Source organism: Notothenia coriiceps, unplaced genomic scaffold, assembly GCF_000735185.1.
Source record: "Notothenia coriiceps isolate Sejong01 unplaced genomic scaffold, NC01 NC01_scaffold00024637, whole genome shotgun sequence".
Classification (NCBI taxonomy): Eukaryota; Metazoa; Chordata; class Actinopteri; order Perciformes; family Nototheniidae; genus Notothenia; species Notothenia coriiceps.
In genome coordinates, this window is record NW_011357338.1 from 260,611 (window position 1) to 282,755 (window position 22,145).

General features: G+C 41.0%; 1 protein-coding gene across 1 annotated transcript; it reads left to right on the top strand.

The window, feature by feature from the left end:
• The first annotated feature begins 290 nt into the window (after positions 1-290).
• Positions 291-17,281, top strand: LOC104955116 (voltage-dependent calcium channel subunit alpha-2/delta-1-like). Its single transcript, XM_010782345.1, has 5 exons — positions 291-506; positions 5,587-5,668; positions 5,881-5,997; positions 17,046-17,166; positions 17,271-17,281. Exons 1-5 carry the CDS (start codon positions 418-420, stop codon positions 17,279-17,281), a joined length of 420 nt encoding a protein of 139 aa, XP_010780647.1. The 5' UTR covers positions 291-417.
• Positions 17,282-22,145: the final 4,864 nt, after the last annotated feature.

Genomic DNA, 22,145 nt, shown 5'->3' on the forward strand with positions numbered 1-22,145 from the left:
TTGTTGTTTTTTGGGTTATATTTGCCATACCAAAATCAGATTTGAAAATATAAAAAGTTGGTGTAATCAAAACGGCATTATATGTCAAAGCATTAACGAGTCATATTAGGCTACAAGATAAAAGGAACATATGTATGGGAGACAGCAGTGTAAATGTGTGAGAGAGGGTAAGAGAGAGAGAGAGAGAGATTGAGAGATTGAGGGAGTGTGTGTGAGAGAGATCCAGCTCCAGTACCTGTTAGAGCGCCGGATGGCCGGGTGATCAGATTAGAGGTGTCAGGGCTCGTTAATCTGAAAGGGAGCGACACACTGCCACTCACGCTGCTGCTGCTCGCCGCTCCCATACACAGGCGGCGGAGGGTAGCGGAGCCCACTTGGTGTTGACGCGCGTCGGGGAATTTCCCCCCTTTTTTAACAATGGATACCTGCAGGGTACGATCCTGGGTGTTTCTTGTCCTGTTGTGGCAGGACGGGTCTTTGGCATCGCAGTTTCCAACACAGCTCATGTAAGTATGGCCCCTTTAATCCCATGTTCTGGTGTGCGCACTCCTGGTTTAAAGTGCTCGTCGTTCAGAGATAAGTATCAGGCTATATTTAATGAGACAATCACGGTGGGAGAATTGGATGGGCAGGTCGTTTCATTCATGCATTATTGGTGATTTTGAAGGCAGACTAGTTCAGTTTTGCTCTTGCTGCTCCTCTCCAGGCGGTTTTAGCCTACTGTCGGTTACGGTAATCAGCAGTTTGTCGCCGGTAGATGTCTGCGGCCACTCCGTGACAGCTCGTCTATGAAGTTGTTAAGGAGTTATAGGGGCTTCTGGACTGTTCATTTAATTAAATAAAAAATAAAAACTTGGCCCTTGTCGTTTTCCTTACAACTTTGGAAGGTCTTATAGGTCCTTGACGTTAATTCATACTTGATTATTTAAAAACGTGCTACACAAATAGGGCAAAACAATCTTATATTAATTGGCAAAATCAGAGATTGGACTGCTTAAATTGTATATGCCTGTTTTAGATTGGTAAACCATACAAGATTATCTTTAAATCCAGTTATTTTTCAGGATGGTTGCTTTGTTCACCAAAGCCACCAAACCTTTTTGGCAACGATTTAAAGTGAATATACAATTAAGGGAAGTTCACATATATTTTAAGAGTTTGTATAATACAGGCTATACCTTTTATTTAAAATGATTAATGCAGAAACAAAATTATATATATATATTTATCTAATTAATATACCTCATCTTCTTTAGAGAGACCCATGCCATAATAGTGAAAATTAAAGTGTATCAGTTACCTAATAAGTCTGCATTTAGCACACATTGAAGCATTATATTTTGTATTGAATAAAAGGTTTGGTAACCGGGTCAGTTATTTCCAATATTGTTCACCTTATTTAAATCAAGGTATACTCTCAGCACATTGAAATACAATTATACAGCACCAACATAATGTTAGAGTCAAAAACTCATACTATAGTTTGAAGTATACCTAATTCAAAGGAGCTGGACTTTTGAAGAACATCATTTACAATCAGCAACTCTCTGGTGTACACATTATTAGTGTCAGCAAACATACCTATGGTTGTGCAGCCTAGTTAAAACACAAAACTCAGTTAACAGACTTTTGTGCTAAATCTGCTGATGCCAAGTTTGAAACATTTCAGCGTTGATTTGAATGTCTTTGTATTTGCAAGAAAAACAATTTACGAGGTATATACAGTTTGTTTGTTAAGCCTCTCCCCCACATTGCTCATGTAGTGTCATGTCCTCCGTAGGTTACACTTACAGCATGAAGAACTGAAAAGGGTCTTTGGATTTGACGGTTTCAGGCCCCATCTATAATAAATGCCTATAACACTGGGCACCCTTCCATATTGTAATCGTGACCATTCAATATCACTATTTTTATATTCATGGCATTACATCTTTTTTGATTGCGTTCTGATTCGTGCATCGCTGCTGGTGTGTCCATGCCTCATTCCGCTTTGCTGTCTGGACTTCTGTCTTTGCCTCTGTAATGATGTGTAATTACACTGCAGTTTAACATAGCGGCCCACTGAGATACACACCAAGGGCCAGCTCATTACTCTATCTAGAGCCAAAGTGATGGCATCACAACATCTGTCTCTCTCTTACTTGTACTGTCTTTCCAGCTCTCTTTCTGTTTCACTCTCATTTGCTCTTCCTGTGTCTGAAAAACAATGTAGGGCAGTGTCTGACCCAATTGCCATTTGTACGTGTGTGCTTGTGTGTGTGTTTAATTACCCAGTGTTATACCAGAGGCTGTAGTAATCAAAGCACAGCAACCAGAGCAGAACAATTTAACTACCTCAGCTCATCAACAATGACTTTATTAATGATTCGGGATCTCTGAATCGCATTGCTATTTTAGCCATTGCAAATAGCTTACATTAAATATAATAACATTGTGATTATTCCAAGATTATATTCCTTGTCCTTCACCTATTTGTGAATGTTTAGAAAGTAATGAGAAACATTACATGCAGGAAGTGATCTGACTTCACATAGATCAACCGGGACAGGCAGAGAGCAGGACTCACCTTATGACATTTATGAAGCATCGCCATTACACTAGGTTGGGACCTGAAGGGATGGTTGGAAATGCATGAGTTAAAGTGGACCTATCATGCTATATTTGAATAATATAGTGTATGACCATACCAAAAAAATACCAAACAGATCATGCATTTTAGCCATTCCTCATTTCGCTCAATTTAACACTGTTTTTGCATGGGCTGATTCTGTGAGAACAGCACCATCTACAGGCCTGGCATATGTAGGCCTACTACAGCTTCTCCAGCGCTTTCGAATGGCAATGTCTGTGGCTGTCTCCTCCCGATTGGTGGAGTTGGCCATTTCTGTGACATCATAGAAGTGTTCAAATCTGGATCAGTCTGTATCAGATCCGTTGCAGCCCCTTTTTAAGAGATTTGGGTATGGAGGAAAATAGAGAGGGTTGTGTTTTCTGACACTTGGTGAGTTCCCTGGAACAACATATTCATGTATAAAAGACGTACAAAAGTGAATTTTGCATGATAGGTCACCTTTAAGGATAAGGAGTTATGCAGATTTGGGCTGAGATTTTCTATGCCTATGGATAATACATTTGACCGTTTAAGGCATATTTAACAAGGGGATTTCACTGCAACTATTCATACAAAGCAACAAGCTTTGTGGAGTCGGAGCATAACTTTGTATTGCATGGTACTTACTGTGTATAATGAGGCAAGTGAGAGTTTTACAGGGAAGACCTTCTTTGTCTGCACATTGCATTGTTTGGTTACAATCACAGACAATGCAATTACATATACAAGGGATTCAGTATGGTGAGAATTGGGATGAGCTACTCTGCAGATGAGGCACTCTCATGAAGCCAAAATATTATAAATAGATTTTAGGGGGGAAAAGTCCATGTCATCAATATTGGACATGCACATTGCCCACACACTGCAACCCAGCCTGTGGTGTCTCATTTATTTGTCAGCACCTGGGATTCTTGTTATAGAGATTAGCAGTACATTTCAAAGAAGCTAAACTCTGTAGAGAGGCATTCTACTTCTCTGGATGTCCAATCCCTGGAAACACACTTACGTCTAGACAAGCATACACGTAACTCACAATTGTCTTGTCAATGCTTCAGGCTTACGAGCTTAGGGTACCAAGGTCCACTAAAACACCTTACAAACGGTTTGTTCTTTGTGGATTTAGGGACAAGGAAGGGTAGGGCAGAGGAGAGAAGAGAAGAGGATCAAGGGAAGTTCATTTAGGAGAAGAGAAGAGACTGGAAAAGGGCTAAAAAGTGCAGAAAAGAGGAGTTTCTCAAAATCTCAATGCAAAGTTGTATGAAGTATGCTGTAACTACCATGTTGCAAGGATTGAACATATTGAGTTTTTATTAAGTTTGTTTACATATTAGGATCTGGGCACCCTCCATCCAGTGTCAAAGATTGATGTTCTGTTTTGATGTTTTCTTAAGGGCAGTTTGCAGGATCAAGAATGCACTTCATTCAAAAACAAACATACAAGCAATATTGTGTCTATGTTTCTTTAACCCTTTTAGAACTGATACAATTAATAACACATTTCATGCTATCGACCAGATCATGTGGTTGCATCCAGCACAACTGATGGTTAAACATCTGTACCCAAACAACATTTGGCAGATTTAAATCCTCCTAACACCTTTTCACACAGCCATGAGCTCTACCAAGCCAGTACAGTGTTGTCCAACACTCCTCAACCATAAGTCTTTGCAAACTAAAGAATATAATCTGAATTCATTACTGACCCTGTTTTTATATCTCTACCTACAATTTCTGCCTAAAACATTTACCATTGTGCTTTTCCCTCGGGTATTCCTGCTATTTCAACATGTCTCATCTTTTCGTACTTGCTCCAAATGATCCCTATCCACTCTGTATTTTGTGTCCCTGGTGCATCTTCCCATATCTTTTCTGGCTTTCTGATCTTCTCTACCTTTATCTCTTTGTGTTTGCATCCGATCACCTTCCTCCACTGTTTTCTACCATCAATGTTATGCACACATATCTTGACTTTCATGACACTTATTCCACCTCTCCAATGACAATCGTTGTGGAATATGTATTCGTATCTTTGTTTTTCTAAGTTTATATCAGTGTGTGTGTGTGTGTGTGTGTGTGTGTGTGTGTGTGTGTGTGTGTGTGTGTGTGTATGACATGTCTCTTTGATATTTGGGAGGATTGCAACTGAGTCTTTGCTGGTGTGAATGCATGGCAATGACAGCATCTGTATCACCAACCTTTTATTATTCTCATACAATATGAATAACATTGTTTTAGTGTGCATGTGTATGTGTGTACTTGCATGGCAGTATAGAAGTTGAATTAATGCATCTGCATGCACACATCTATTTCGCTCCCCTAGCCTCTCATTCCAGGTGTGCCTTTAGATGAGTCCGAAAATAACAAGTCACTGTGTCACTTAATGCATAATGTCTCCGGTCTTTGACATTCTTAGCGCGTCTATCTCTGTCCACAGCCACCGTGTTCAGGATGCAAGCAGTGATTTACTCTGTCAGTGTCTTATAATGCATGCAGTGAGCTGATTGTGGTTTGACAATTGATTGGAGGAGGATGAGAGGAAGGTATAACCCAGTTTGTGGCACCAGCAGGCTGGACCTGATGTCCCCAGAGCACTTTGATATACATAGAAGCATGTCGGTCCTGACCTGTCCACTCATATCACTGTCAGCGGTCACAACATTGGCTGACACTTATCTGATTGGTTGTCTTCATGTTTGAACTCTCAGAAAGTAATGGTATTGGTTGACACCCAGTGACACGTGTTTGATTAAATGACATTGTATTTGTTCCCGGTGATTGGAGTTTGATAACTTGACCTATAAGAGTGATTCTCTTTGTCCTTGTTTGTTTTTTGTCGGTCCAGGTGGTCTCTTGAGATGAAAGGTTGACTTGATTGACAGTTTAATTGCACTGTGAAATGTTTGTGATGTCTCTTCTAAGCTGGTTGCATGTGAGTTACGATTAACTTTGGTCTTGTGCATTGCTTTGTCCCATAGGATTAAAGAATGGGTTGATCAGATGCAGAAAGAGCTTGTCACCCTGGCAGACACAGCCACAGCTGGGAAGAGCCTCACAGAGGTATAAACACACACATGCTACACACACATGCATACAAATCAAGCATTAAGCACTTTCAACACTGCTATGGACCTACCACACCAGTCGTTCCATAATATCAAGTAGTTGCACTATTTCTTAATAAAAGGAATCTTTTTTTGTTGCAAATAACACATTGTGTTTGTTAAATCGATAACAATTGTACATGTTCACTACTCTCTCTTTATCACAAGATTTTTCTGCAAAACCAACACCTGTACACTGTGGAGCAAAACGATGCAGAAGAGCTGGTTGCCAGAGCGGCAACGAAAATTGAACAGCTGCTGCGGAAGAGATCTGCTGCCTTGGAGGTAATACTCACTCCACTTAGAGGAACCAACTGTCACTTTGCAATTTTACGTTGGCACTAAAGCTGTACAGAAGGATATCTTCATTAACTAGGGCTATAATCTCCATCTGCTTTTTGTCAAATCATTGTAGACTTCAATTTGTATAATTAATAACCAAAACCATGTGGTGATTTTAATCTACTTTTTGGTTCAACTACTGGTGATTATTTTGTATTCACATGGCCCTTGTTGTGTATCTCAGTGGGCCACAATGCTAAACTAAACTGTTGTATACTTTGGGACATGGTTAAGTTTGTGACGATCAATTAGACACATGTGATATTGTAAATTCCTTTTTTGATTACCAAGAGTGCATTTAGCTTATGTTGATGGACCAATACAATGCAACTCCTAGATAGATATACGTACACTAAGAAAATAGATTTAAATGTTTAACATCACAATGGAAAATGTGTCTGTTGTCCTTGGCAGTTCATCTTTAAAAAGGAAAAACATGGATTAAACCCAAAACTCTGAGTTTAAGAGCTTCATCTGCAGAGTATACCACAACTCATATTTGTAGGTGTTGACTATTGGATTTTAGTCCTGGAAAAAAAAAATAAGAATTTCCATTTTTTTAAATGTCCCCGCTGTCGGACAAATAAAGATTTTCTGATTCTGATTTTCTGTTTCACATTTAGCAGGCACATGTACTAACACTTTGGACAAAGGAGTACTAAAACACACATTTTGAATTGAATATCTATTTGATATTGAATGCCCCCAAAACATAACAAATCTGCTTCTGTCTATGTTTTAGTTTAATTATTTGTCTGGCTAAGGTTTCACACTAGTAAGATTGCTGTGGGTTTGGTTGAAATGATCCATTACAACAAATGGAAGCATGGGTAAAGCACGCACAGAAAGAGTAGAAAGTGAGGACTGAGATATTTCTTGCAGGATCCATTTGAGAATGAGAGCTTCGACCGTAGGGATGTTCTCTCTTTCTCCCCCTCTCTTCCCACCCTTTATTTCTACTTAGAAGTGAGTCAGAGATTCTCAACTATATCAAGACTTTAAACAGTTTTTATACATTCAGAGCGAGTTCACTTCGCCCCTTACTCTGCCTTTATAAGGCATCACCATTGTTGTCTTATTAGTAATGGAAAGGGAGTATTTATGAATGTCCATACACATAACTTCTGCCAAGTGTCTGTCTTGTGTATTTTAAGTAAACACCCTGGTGTTCTTATCATTTTTCCATGCACTGGTGCCACAGGATGCGTAAGCAGCTGGGATAAAATTGGCTTCAGTGCATTTTCAAATGATAGAAGTGAGAGATAGTTGTGAGGATCAGCTTTTTGTCTGATTGTGTCTAAGTGTGTCTTAAGGGTAGGTGATGGGTGGCGGATCATCTAGCCTGATGCGGACAGTTCATCCAACCTCTGGACATCGATCACTTTTCACTCTTTATTGCATCTTTGTGTCTCATCTTCTGCTGCGAGTAACCTTAAGGCGCTCTGATATTGAATTCTCTGTCCTGAGATGTATGAATGGGGAGATAAATGGGTGATGTGAACGAAGGGCAAATGCAAGAAGTTAATGGATAAATGGGGTGACTGACAACTAGACCGTCTCTATGTCCATCTTTACATCCATCTCTATATTGGAGGAGACACTGAGGTTAAGCCTGGAGGAATTAAGGACCGGCAGCGATCCCAGCAACATGGATCATATCTGCCAAGCGTCCTGCTTGTCAATATACAGGCATAGGATAATAAACGGGAAGACCTCTGTATCTCCATCAACTGTTATATCCTTTGTTTCCACAAACTTGGTAAAATCCTGAAATTCGGAGAGTGCCATTCAACAGTTTAATGTATTTCTATATAATGATACAACCCAACAGAGGAAGATTTTTGCTTTATGGTGAGTAAGGATTGTTATCACAGTAGGAACATTAAAATGCTATTCTGTTCCTGCTCACCTGATCAGGAGTTATTGGCTTTGAAATGCAGACCGTGCTTTCTACCAAGAAAATTCACTTTGGTCTGCATCCAAGTGGTCGACATTACACCAGAAGAAAGTACAGAAGCTGCCCTCTCGGACCTCTGCCTTGTACGGAATTGCTCACAGACCAATTATCTTTACACTGTAGCCGTTGTTGCTGGAGACTTCAATCAGGGTAATCCTAACAATGTCTGACTTGCATTAACATATATAGACTTTGGAATGAACCCTCTCGATTAATGATATTCATATTTGCTACAGAGCTGAATCACTATTTACTTTTGGGGACAGCATCCATCTTGCTGAGGTGGTCGAAATATGTATACAAATGATGACACATGCCTCGATTGACACCTGAAGTAAGGAAATGGTTATGTCGAACAGTGGCCGCTATACAGCGAACTAAATGATGCAGTCTGGAGCACGTCCCAGGACACCACTGTCGTCGTCACCAATGACAACAATGAATCATTCTCTCCAGTCTCAGGTGGACTTAATTTTAAAAGCAAAAATCAGTAACTGTACCCAAAAGTACAGTTAGATTTATTCCAAAACGAAAAACCATAGATCACTATGACCTATGGGACGCCATAAACATACACTGCAACCTACAATTTAGGGTCTCAGTCTGGCAGTATGGACTATTACAAAGCAGCTAAAAGAGAAGTAAAAGGGGCCAAAGGGGACTGCGGGGAAAAAGTACAATTCCAAAAGGGCAATCCCAGAAGCATTTGACAAGATCTAAGAACTATGACGGATACAAGCCCTCAAAAGGAGTGTGTCCCCCCAAACATACACATATTTATTGGTATTATAAAGGTACTGGCAGGATTACATTTCACTGGAATTGTACCTTAAATGATTTGAATAGAAACAATTAAGGTTATTTATTTTCAAGACTTCTAGGGTACAACACATACTGTAGAAGTGACACCAGCTTTAAGACTGCATACACTGTCCCTGTAGATTGGATACTTTGCGATGAGCTGATTTTTTTCGATGATTCATCTAAGTTAAATAAAAAGATCACGCTGTTTAGCAGAAAGAATACAGCAGGAGAATCCTTATTGAAGTTTGGAGATCCTTTCTTGTTGAGTGTCTTTGAGATAAGGTTGACAGTGACTCTCAATGTCAATATATTAGGAGATAGCCTAAGGCTCTTGAACCACTTTCACTAAGTTTATAACTACTTCCAAAGTGTTATCTTCCCTTTGCCTTTCTCTGTCGTCTTTCTGTCTTTCCATCTCTGATTTCTAACTCTGAATGAAAGATGACCTTTGGAAAGGCCACAGTTTACCTAGCCACAGGTTTGTGAATCAAGTGTGTGTCTTTGTATTTCTACCCATGCTTCCATGAATATGTGTGTGGCAGAGTGTCACATGCATTATTAATGAGTACTTGGCTGCATACTGTTAGGACAGATCGCTTTATCAAAGGTTTTACATTGTATACCCGGGTTTGATCTCAACAGGAAACCCACGGACACTCACACACCTACTGGGAGGTTTACCTACAGCGGCTATAGCTCAAGCCAATTCAATCAATCAACAACTTTATTAATCCCGCAAGGGGCAATTGGTTATGAGCAGCAGCTCAAAAAGAAAATCCTCTTTTCATTCTCATTTTGCATATCTACTTTACCATCTTGTAGCGAGAGATTACTTTGAAAAGGTTTGTCAAATCAGTTGACCACATAGTGAAAGTGTGTGATGTGCCCGAGGCTAGAGTCGATTACTCTTTCTCTACCCCGTACACAGCCTGTTCTCTCCTGGTCCGGCTGCCTCTGTACGCTGTAATTAAACACTTAATTATTGATGAGTACTGTTATGAAAAACTGATTATACAGTGAAGACAGAAATGACATGGACGCTCACACATCAATATATTGTCCACCTAACAGCCAGCAATCATGTGTGTGTGTGTTTGGGTGGGTGTCTACAGTATATGTGTGCCTGTGCAATTTCCTCTCTTCTCCTGGGGTGAAGGTGTCTAGTGACTAATGAGCCAGTCTACAACATTACTTAGAGTAATACCTCAACCAGCACCACTAATACTCTACAGGACACAGGTGGCCCGGTCCTGTGAGTGAGTGTGTGTGCTTGTGTGCTAGACAGAGCGAGAGAGAGAGAGAGTCTCAGCATTGTTTTGTAGATGTTTTTGTAGATGTGTGTTTTATCCCTGTTCTTTACATTTTTGTATCATGTTTAGCTTGATTTCAGTCAGCTACATTTGCCTTGAATGATGATTTATTTTCACTGAAGGATAAATATAAAAAAATGTCCATTGAAATTCTAAAACCTGACCTGAAGCAGAATTCACTTCTCTCTTCTCGATCAATGGCAACATTGCACTAGTACATGTCCTAAAGCCAAACATGGCCCCATGTCCCAACCAACAACATAAAGGCTTTTCCTGTTGTGTGTAGTTAAGCCACATGCTCTTTAATATTCTACACTTCAAAATGCATTGTTCATCATTAGTTATCCTTTAAGATATTATAATCATCAGTTGCCACCACAGTATATTCCACAATAATGTCATAGACACAGCATAGTTCCATTGAATATCGAACACTTTTTATAATTTACTTCCTTCAATATCTATGCAATTTAAGAGAACGTCAGTATGCTGGATATACTTGATTCTGCTATTATTACTTTGCCTCTTGATACTTTCACCTTCAGTAGACCTTCACAGTCAATGTAACTGTAGTAAAATAAACTGTAATTCCAACGTTAACTCAAACAGCATATCCAAAAGATGTACAGATACAGTGAGTGAAGCCATTTCATTGTGTCACAGGCTTAACCTGCATGTTTACATGTAGCATTTCACTGGATAAGTGAGTATAATGTTTGCTATAAAATAATCTTACAATATGCTAGACACTATGTCGTTTTTTTCTATTCTTTGTACCAGTTTAGATTTTTAAGTAGAATTTCCCTTCATGTCTTGCCCTTGAAGACATTAAGGAGAAAACATTGGGAGAAAACACAACCTGCCCTGGCAAATGTTCAAACATTCTCATGTAAAAAAGCTGAAAATATTGTCAACTCATCTATTTAGATTAGATTAGATCATAATTGTATATTGTAACAGGAAAGACTAATTTTCTCTATTTGTTACATTAATACCATCTGTATATATATATATATATATACTGTATATGTAACTTGATTGTCTATTAGTCATTTGTATAATCTTTGGGATTCTCTATGCAGTGCATTTTGGTTCAGTTATCCACTTCCCTTCATTTAGAGGTGTGTGGTAAGTGTTCGAGGGTTATTTGTGCATGTATTCGATAGTCTTTAGGGCCCAAGTCTAGGACCATATTTTTATAAATCTGTTGCCTGCTGTCACAATGTTATAATAATGAGCACAAGATGTGACATTACTGTAAGATGTTTTCACATGTGTGTATGTGTCTGTCTGCCAACGTAACATAGTAATGAAAAGAGGATATGATAGGATCAGAGATATTTCAGTCTCCAGAGCAGATGTTACTCAACCTCGCATCTCTGCTTTGCACTGATTATATTAAGCAGACAAGAGGTTTCTGCATGTGTTTGAATGAGTGGTTACATTTGTGTGTATGTGCATATGTTTGATATGCAGAAAGGGAGACAGGGAGAGTGGGGTAGAGCAGCGCAGATGGGGAATTCTAACTAGACTTATGGCAGGCCAGGGACAAGTGTCTAATGCATTAATTGAGAAGATATCCAAACTGCGTTAGTGAATTGCAACATGCTTGCAGTAACATTGACTTTTGATTAGGAGACAATTACAACCTTTCACCGTCAACGGATCCAGTGTTTTCATATATACTAATACCCACCATTAATTCATTGTGACATCTAGTAGAACTAATATTGTATTTTTTTTTTTTTATAATTACTGTCATTGAGACAAGATAATTAGGGACTTGTTCTTACACCAGTTACGTTCTCAACCACTATCTTCGTGGACGTTGTTGCTTTCTCCCCCTGTTGCTCACTGTTTCCATCAAGCCTTTCAAAAAGTGTGTCTTTTACCTTTTGCCTTATTTGCAGCTTTTTAGATTTAGGATTGTATTAGCTTTAGTTACAATTTATGAAGTCTTTATTACAAATCCCTTCTTAGGAAATGGTCCCTGTATCTTTTTACCTTTTGAAATAGAAGATTATGACACTCAATGTTTGTGTTGTAGGAGTAATCCAACTGATTCCCTGCGAACTCTGACTAGGTGACAGACTATAAATTCTCTGAAGTCGACAGTCTTTAAGATGTGAGCCAAAGAGAGGAATGAGACTGGAAGCAGCTGTAGATTTACTGATCCCAACGGAGGGTTTGGCCTCTGAGAGAAGTCATGTGGAGCCACACGCCTCTCCCTATGGGCTCTCACGGCTGTAAATTCCTTTACTCTTCTTTGTTTCACTTCCTTTTCCTCTCATCCGTGCATCCCCCACTGTCATCCCCCCTCTCCAGTCCACTGTATCTCTCATGTGTCCAGCTCCTGGCCTTTTGCCACACTTCTGTGTCAAACTGGAATTTCAAATCAGCCTTTCTTTATCTCTCCTGACCTCTGTCTCACTTTTATTATGCTCCCTTCTTTCTCCTACTGCATCACTTTTCCCTCTCCCTCCGCCTCTGCTCTTTTGTATCACCCCTCTCTAACACTATTTTCCTCAATTTCATTCTGTCCTTTCCATTTCCCCTCTTCTCGATTTCTTGTTTCTCCCAAGTGTCTCTTGTTTCTGACACCTATTTTTTTTCACTACTCTACTCCAAATTCACACACCTTTACACGGGAAACAAAATAATGCATTGCTGGATAAAGCTCCCATCATATCTCTCTTTTATCATCCCACTGTTCATTTTCCTAAGCCACATTTAATGAGAAATATGTATACTGAGATTGTGCTGAGTCTGAGTATTGTTACTTTTTCTCTGGACTGTCCTTTCTGGTAATCCATCTGCTCACAATAAGCCTTTTTCTCTTCCCTTTCAGACTCTCCTCTTTTATTTTCCTTGTGCTGACCCTTCACATCTCCCACACTTTTACTTTATTGTCATCCCTTTGAGTTTGGACTAATTATGGGGAAAAAGATAACCAGCGTTCATATGTGCGGACATGTAAGAAACAAGGATGGGAACGATGAGACTGGATGTGGGTGTTAATGATCTTTTAGACCGTTACTACTCTTGTGGGTATTGCTTTGTTGTCTGGGAGAGAAGGCAGTGTGCTCTGAATGGCCCATTGATTTCAGGTGTGTGGAGAATTTGACACACACACACACACACTCTCACTGTCTCACACACACACACACACACACACACACACACATAAGCTGAAGGGGAGCTGTGGCTCTCATAGGGACTCCAGTGGTCATCCAGTGACAGAGTAGACTATTTATAATGTGGAACTGGGATATCTTTACATTACATTACATTGCATTTAGCTGACGCTTTAATCCAAAGCGTCTTACAATTCGACCAAAAAGATACCAACTTGAAGAAAACAGAATCATATAAGTACATCAGGTTTCATAGAGCCAAAACATTTCAAGTGCTACTCAACTGGCTTTACATAAGCCAGTCCTTTATTAGTATATAAGTGCTTTGTTAGTAATTGTATTGCTCAAAGTGGAGTCTAAAGAGATGAGTTTTCAGTCTGCGCCGGAAGATGTGTAAGCTTTCTGCTACAATAGCAGAGAGGGATACTTATGAGCGGTAAGATCAAGCACTCTACGGCAAGTGTGTTTTCCACTGCCATTAAATAAACCGTTGTAGTGTTACATTTGGATGTTTTGACTGATTAATGCTGGTTTCTGATCAATTGGCAGAGAGGCAACATGCAAGGCCTCCGTAATGAACTGTTATGGCAGTTTGAGAGGAAAGCTGTCACTCAGGGAGCGGCCTCATCAAATCAAAGCTCTGAAGCTTAGTGCGTATTTGATTCTGGTGCTGCTTTCTTTAGGAAGTAACATGTTTGACAAAGAGAGAGATAGAAAGGGATAAAGAGGAAAAGGGAGAGAAAAGAGAAGGGTAATTAGGTATCTTTCCTCACACAACCCTCCCCACCCTCCCCCATATCTCCCAGAGGGGAGAGGAGCCTCGTCAAAGCCCTGTCATGAATTTTTAACAACCCTGTCGGCCTGCTATCTTAGGAGCTGTGTGTATCTGTGTGTATTTGCATGTTCACATACAGTAAGTGTGTGAGGAAGAATATATCTATATTGACCCAAAATCCTGTAGTCCAATATTCTCCACTAATGTCAATCAAATTGCTAGAGCATTACGCTTAATGTATGGAGTATTGAACAGCTGTTGCTCAAGCTTCTGTATCATATCACTAACACAATCAAGGAGTTATAAGCCATATTTATGCACTGCTTTATGTGTGTGTTTATTCATGCATTTGCAGTGGTACGAAACTATATTTATGCATTTAGAATATTGAACATGGTAAAACAATATGTTTTTCAAGTGTGACATTAACGTGATGATACAGTGACATAACAAGAGCTTCAGCACTTAGCACTTTTAGCATAGCTATGAACTGTTTTCCCTCAGGTGCGCTCATTATTACAGTCTTAAATATGATCTTGTCTTCTATTTTCTCATGAAACACTTAAGAATAACCAAGCTTTTTTTATGAACGTCGTCAAACTGTTAACTGTTTGATTCAGACGCAGATCTCTAGAAGGAGTCAATGAAATAGTCTTAACACTTCTAACGTCTGGTCAAGGAAGGCCTCATCGTCAGGCATTTGATGGACACAAATATATATTTAAAACATATGTTTCAGTACTTGATGCAGACAGTTATGGAACTTGTTATTTTTGCACGACGAAATGGTGTGTAATAACTTCATGGTCACTATTTTGTTTAAGTGTGTGTGTATGTGTGTGTTTCTGGCTTCATGGGGTGTACAGTATATCTAGCTGCTGACAGCCAGTGCAGAGGAGGTGGAGGCAGGTTTGGAACAGAGCCCAAGACTGGAGGCCAAAGGGATGGGGCTGTTGATCAAGAATAGAATCATTGCCGACAGCAGACACATGGTCATACACAAACACATTCATACCCATACTCACAGAGGGAAATATATTAAAAGCAGCATCCATCCAGTTACTGCTTCAGATCCAATATGACGTTTGTTGTACTTCCCTGCAAGCACAGTCAGGCGGATGGGAATCGGATGGAAATTCATCCATAAATACATTGAACTGTCATGAATTATAACTGCATCAATTATGTCATGGTACTATGGTCACTTGCACTGCTTTTGTGAGGTAAGTCAGTATGCCAGACAGATGGGTTTATTTAAGGGCAGTGCTTCCCTCCACAGTCTTGTCATTATCGGTACAGTTTGAGGAGGGCAGACCGGGGCCAGGCTAACATTTGACCTGTGTGGATTTGCCTGGGTGAACATACACACTTCAGTAGTGTCAGTTTTGTTTCTCTTCCTGCTGTCTGCCTTCAAATCTCCTTGTTTTTCTATGGTTAAGTTTCAGCACTGCAAACACTTCCTACTGTATTTGAGTGAGATAATATTCTATTTATTCTAAATACATTTGAACTGTAATACTTTTTCTAGTGATTTTTCAATTAAAATAAAATGTTCTAGCCTAACAATTACTCTCATTCTGGACCTGATCTTGCACAGAATATAGTCTTTGTTACAAATACTGCAATTCACATTCTATTCAAACAATCAAGTGATTTTCAGCCAACAAAAGTCAAGGCAGATAATAATGTCCAAATCAACAAAGATGCAGTAATAGTGTAAATTGTAGTTAAAATGTATCCATTTAGTGGATGTGATACATCAGAATGGCCTCCAACATAAAATCTATACTTTTTCACATTTTCACAATTACAACACTCCTTAGATGTTACTTAATCTTCCCTGGTTATATTCACTAGGCAAAGATCTCTGACTATGGACGGATCAACATATTTTCCTGAGCTGTTGAGCATTTCTAGCGTCTGTGGCCCTTGATAAAACTGTGTCGCACTTACAAGGGATAGTCATTGTATAGGGTGGTACACTAGTGTCCAATGTGGTGGATGATGTGTAACTATACAATCAGAACCCATGCACGTACAAGAAAATGGCTTTGAATAGCTGTCACTGCAGTGACCACTATGAGTGAAAGGAATCTAGCCGGACTTGTTAAAGTATGGATAGGGCTAACTAATTAATACTGTTGAGGTTATGGCTTGGCATGGTTCCTTACAGGTACTGCCAGACCCGACGTCATGGGGCCGGGCCCGCCCATCCAGGATTTGGGCCAGCCCGTCCAGGATTTAGGCCCGCTGTTTTAATCAGGGCTGAATACAACATTATGTTTATTGTTGTTATTTGTAGGGCTTTGTCCTAATATTTATTTTTGTTTTAAACTATGTTGAAAGATTAGTTTAATATCATTTTTTTCACACACACACACACACACACACACCACACACACACACACAGGCTGCGCGTGAGACTGGATTTTCGCTGGGTTGAGTCGTGAGGGGTTTTTGAGTGAGATGCGGCACAGCAGCCTGTCAGTTTACTCCTTGCTAGGTTAGTTTGGCTATTATCATTTATAATATTTATCTGCAACAATGATACCCAGGAAGTGGTTCATGAAAGGATATGGCCAACTCAGCGCCCAGATGCAGGCAGCATTAGAGAGAACATCAGTTACGTTACCAAACGGCTAGCAAGCCGCAGGGACAAGGGAGGCTGGCAATCAATTATATTTTGAAGAGAAATTGACTCTCAAAGCGGTTTCTCTCACACAACTCCGGCTCTGTGTGCAAGCAGACCGCTGCAGCACGCTCTCTGCCGTCCGGCTCAATCTCTCTCCTCTCCTCCCTTTTCCTCTCCATTGTTTCAACCTCACCCCATCGTCTATCACCTGTGTGCGCTCCTCAAGTTTGCCTGCATACTTGCCACAAGTTGGCCCAACACGCGTTACAAATGTGCCACAAAACCAAACCAATGGAATGTAGCCAATAATAAGAACCGTCAACAGGCCTTATGGCAACCTAAAAATCTATGACCTAAAAACACCTCTGTTTTCCGTAAGCAACGATTCACGAAGCGGCCCTCCCTTCCAACCCGCCACGTTGACGAAATCTTGAGGCCGTCTAAAACAGCCCCCCCCAATTCAGATTTCTGGGAATTAAGTTTTGGGTTGGGCCGCGCTGGTAAGATCAAATTCCCGACCAGAGACATATGTCTGCCGCGCGGGTCCTGGGTAGCTGGCCTGTCTGAAGTTTTGTGGGTGATCTTTCTTTTTTTCTATTCTCAGATTCTGGTTAGCTGGACGCTCCCTGGCTTTTTTTTAAAAGGCATTTTATCAAGTGAACGCATTTGCGTGTTTTAAGGCGCATAATTGTAGTGCCGTGAAAAGGGAGTCGGAGGCGTGTATTGCGGAAAATGGATTCCAAATATTTGTTTAGCCATTAATATCAGAGAGGTTACACACATGACTGGCTCTGCTTGATGCGCTAGCAGGCATGGGCAGCTGAGTTAGCAGGTGTTCGCCTACTAAGGTCCGTGTGGCAACAAATACGAGAGGTGAATTTTGTCCAATAACGTGTCACCACANATAGTTCTCTGCGTACTTCAATTGTATTGTGCTATTTTTGAAAAAGGAAAAAAAGAGAAATTACCTACATGAATATATTCTGAATGGGTGACTGCCAACAACTTTCATTTCAATGACAACGCTAAATAACGATCCTACCTCAAGAAGCATGTCCTTGATCTGCTTCACCGAGACTCATTTTTAATAAAAAGCGATATCACAATAGTAACCAAAGTATTTTTACTCTCACAGTAGCCTCGACTACTTTGTATCCTCTCACATAACTATTCACAGTTCAAAGGTTGCTAATTTTGGTCAAACAGCAATTTGCTTATACAGTGCAACCACAAGGCTATCTACTGTATTTGAATGACAAAAGATGACACTCACCTGAAAATGTCCTTTGTATATTTCTATGTGTCTTAACTGTCGGAACTTGTCCAGGCCTGTTAAGTGGGAGTGGACTTGAAATCCTTAACTCAAGGTGTAGAACAATTAAGTTATCAAGCCAATTGCATTACTTACTACAACTTGAATTTTGTTTTTAAGTCAATTAACGCATAAATCAGATTACACACAATATTAAGTTGATGTACTGTATTTACCAACATTATTACATCAACACAACTTATAAATTAATATTTGCAACTTAAAATGTTTATCCAAATCAATGAACTCACATTTTTATCTTGCAACCATGCATTTAATTAAGTGGAGGTGAAAGGTCGCCTGAGTTCGTTTTTAGAGTGTAGACCCCCACATTGTACAAGGAAAAACTTGCGGAGAAAAACCCACAGTTTAAAGGGAAAACAGACTAGCATGAAGGCAAAGTACGATCTGGCAACGGGTGTGTGTCTGGTGAGGGTTTAAATACTGGCAGTAAAGCTAATGGGTGCAGAAGAGAAAGAGAGTGAGCAAAAACGTGGGTGTGGTTAACAGGTGAGACAGGTGAATGGAAAACTACTGGTGAATGATGGAGCAGACTTTGACAGTTATGGGGAATGGAAACTCAGCTGTGTACTATCAAAGTGGATGGATAGGACGCTGAAACGGGGTTATTCACTCCAGTTTTGCAGCGTCCCGACGCCCTTTTATGGGCATGCAAGAGGTGAATCTGTCCTCTCAAGAGGAGATGGGTTTCCTCTCAGCAGAGATTCAGGCTCTCGTGCAGAAACAGGCTGTGTCTGTTGTTGTTGCATTGTTGGCTCCGGATCGCATCAGGGCTCCGTGGTACTCAGAGATGACACAGATGAAGGTGGGCCAGCCCTGGGCGGTTCCCCAGTTCTGGGGGGCGGTGTCTCAAGAGGCAGGTGCAATCTGAGAGTTACCCACTCTCGGCCAACCTCTCCAGGCTTGGCTCCTGAGAGGGACAGGCTGAGACAGGGTGGATTGTCTGACAGTCTATCCAGGCAGATAGAGCAGGATCCACCACAGCCTGTTACAGGCCAAAGTGGCTGGGATTCCAGCGATGGTGTGAGGAGCGGAGAATAGAGCCCCTATCTTGTGAGTTAGGCTCTATTTTATCCTTATTACAGTTACTGGTGGACAGAGGGCTTCTGCATTCAACAGTGAAGGTGTATGCAGCAGCCATCTCGTCCTGCCATGAGGGATTTGGCGGCAGGTCAGCCTTTAGTCAACCACTGATGTTGCGGTTTTTACAGGGGGTCAGGAGGCTGCGCCCAGTAGTGCACGTCTCCACCCCACAGTGGGACCTGCCCCTAGTGCTCGAGGCTCTGGCCTCCGAACCATTTGAGCCTCTGGAGCTCTCCTCTCTCTCTAAAAGCATTGTCGTGGAAAACAGCTTTGCTTCTTGCCTTAATGTCAGCCAAAAGGGTGTCCGAGTTAACCGCTCTGTCGGTGCACCCGAGTTGTTTACTGATTCGGGGTGACCGGAGCGGCGCGACACTCAGACCGAACCCCTCCTTTGTGTCCAAAAACCTAAGGAGTGCGTTCAGTTGGGGGGTTTTAGTCTCCCCCCCCATGGTGGGGCCAGGGAGGCTAAACTGCACCTCCTCTGCCCGGTGCGTGCGCTAGAATATTATGTGGAGCGCAAGGCTGCCCTTAGACGCACCGAACAGCTGTTTTTGTGCTTCGGGGGCGGGGTGATCGGGAAAGCTCTGTCCAAGAAATGCCTGGTAGGCTGGCTCTGCGGGTGCATTGCACATGCCTACGGACAGGCGGGGAGAGCCTGTCCCACGGGGATTTGTGCGCACTCCACACGGGCTGTGGCTGTGTCAACAGCCTTATACAACGGTGTGGTAATCATGGGGCCGTCCATATCTTTTCAGGTCACGATGGCTAATTGGCTTTGTCTTATACTTCCAGGGTTACTGATTGCAGAATGAGATGAGGGGTAGGCAATAAGGGTTCAGGTGAAAGGCTAGGCTCTGTTTGATGAGCAGGTGTGGATGGCCTAGGTGATGTTTGAGACGGGCCCTCTTGTAAGTAGAGCTGGGTTGAGTCTGGGACACCTTCGGATCCATCCATGTTCTCAGTAAAAATGGCCTGACCTCCATTGTTGGGTTCATCCATTGTCTGCATGTCTTCAGTCCCAGAATCAGTCATTTGGTCACTGTGTGGAGTGTGGCTCAGTCTCCGGCTCGAAGGACCATTTGTTGGAGATGAATGTTCAAACTGGAGCCACAAACCACCAGGAGTTTAAACTTCTTTGTTTTATTTGATCAGGGTATGTTGGTGGGATGGTAGCTGTTGCCAATGGTTCTAGTAGGAAGGTGAAACAAACTGATTACAGCATTTGCACATTAAAATAATACTTCAATCAAATTGGAACTAAATGATATTCATTAATACATTGAACAACAAATGTGTTCAATACCATTGAGGCAAGTGCAAACATCAAAATTAAAAAGAGGATTCTACTTACATTGGTAAATCAACTTCCAAACACTCAATCCTGGCGTGGGTGTTTGAGGAGAAAGCCTGTGAGGAAGTTCTACCTGCTTCCCTACACAGTGTCTCTTGTGGACAGGAGGATTACACACATGCAATTTCTAACACACCCTATAGGACTCATCATTGCAAACTGTACAGCCTAACTGGATGGTCCTCACTTACTATGCTTAGGATGCAGCATTGTTTTTTATTAATGTATAAAGCCATTTTAGGAAAGCTTCCACTGTATATATGTGCCAGATTTGCTCCAGTTTGTGACTCTTACAACCTCAGATCCAGTGCCTGGATACGGGTCCAGGTTCCTGCTGTGCGGACTGAGGCTGTAAAAAGGAGTTTTTTTTATTATGGTCCTTGGTCTTGGAATGACCTTCAATCACGCCTAAAACTGAGGGCACTTGTCTCTATAGCCTGTTTTAAATTGAAGTTGTCTGAAGTCCTTACCACCAGCAGCTCTTGCAGAAATAAGTAGTGTACCTTTCTTACTGTCCTAATGTGCTCAATGTAGTGACTGCTTTTTTGTCTTTTGTTTTCTTAGTTATGTTCTCTGTATTTTATGTTTGTGTAAATGTGTTATGTTTAACGTTGCCGCCTTCTTGGCCAGGTCAGCATTGAAAATGAGATTTTATCTCAATGCTTTTATCTGGTTAAATCAAATAAACTAAAAATCCATGTAAACTCACGTGGATTAAACCACATTTATTTCATTAAATAGAAAGGAAATATGTTTTGTTTTTTAAATGATTAAATGTATATTATTCAATGCAGAATATGATTATATTCGTGACAGTGGGAATACAAAACAATATGCTACAGTATAGTAATAAATTATAAATCCCACTTGTTGTACTTGGCAGAGCAAGACACACTCCATCCTTTTATTTAAACTTGTTTAAAATATTTCTAAATAAATGTGTCCCCGGCCATAAATGCAATTATGCTGTCAGTTTTCAGATAAATCCACGGCATCACAATTCTTCTGCATTCTACAATATAGTTATTTTCACCTCCCGTATTGCTTTCAACCCACCAGCTTTTATGGAGAAAATACGTTATTGAATTATTAATCAGAGACATGTTTCTCCCTATTTTATGCATATAAACAACAGTGTGTGTGAGGAATCAGCTGTTTATTTCATATGAGTTCCATTGTGGCAGCGTCCATCACTGCTCAACCTTTGGTCTTTGTTTAGGCCTTGGTTCACACAGCATGTGTTGACATCTCAGCTTGTCACTTAGAGGGGGGTGGGGGCTGGTGAACGGTATGGTCAATGTTTGTTTGTTCAAAAATGTTTGCAGTCGCGAAAGGTTAACTTCAGAGATGGACAAAAAATCAGTCTATGTGTCGAGGGGGAACTAGACACCCCTCTTCCTTTACAGCCATGGCCCGGTCTGACAGCGCTCAGCTGTCTGCAGTAGAGAGGAAGAGACAGATCACTGCATACATATGCAAACCCCAAACTACAGTTAAACTTTACTGCTTGCGAAGAAAGATCAGGGGGGGGAGAGAGCTCCGGCTGATGGGCCATTAGGTGTGTAAACAAAGATAGTCACAGATTAGCTGATCACCTGAGAGCTGCCCAGACCCGGCGTCATGGACGGGCCCCATGGGGCCGGGCCCATCCAGGATTTGGGCCCGCCCATCCAGGATTTGGGCCCACTGTTTTAATCAGGGCTGAATACAAC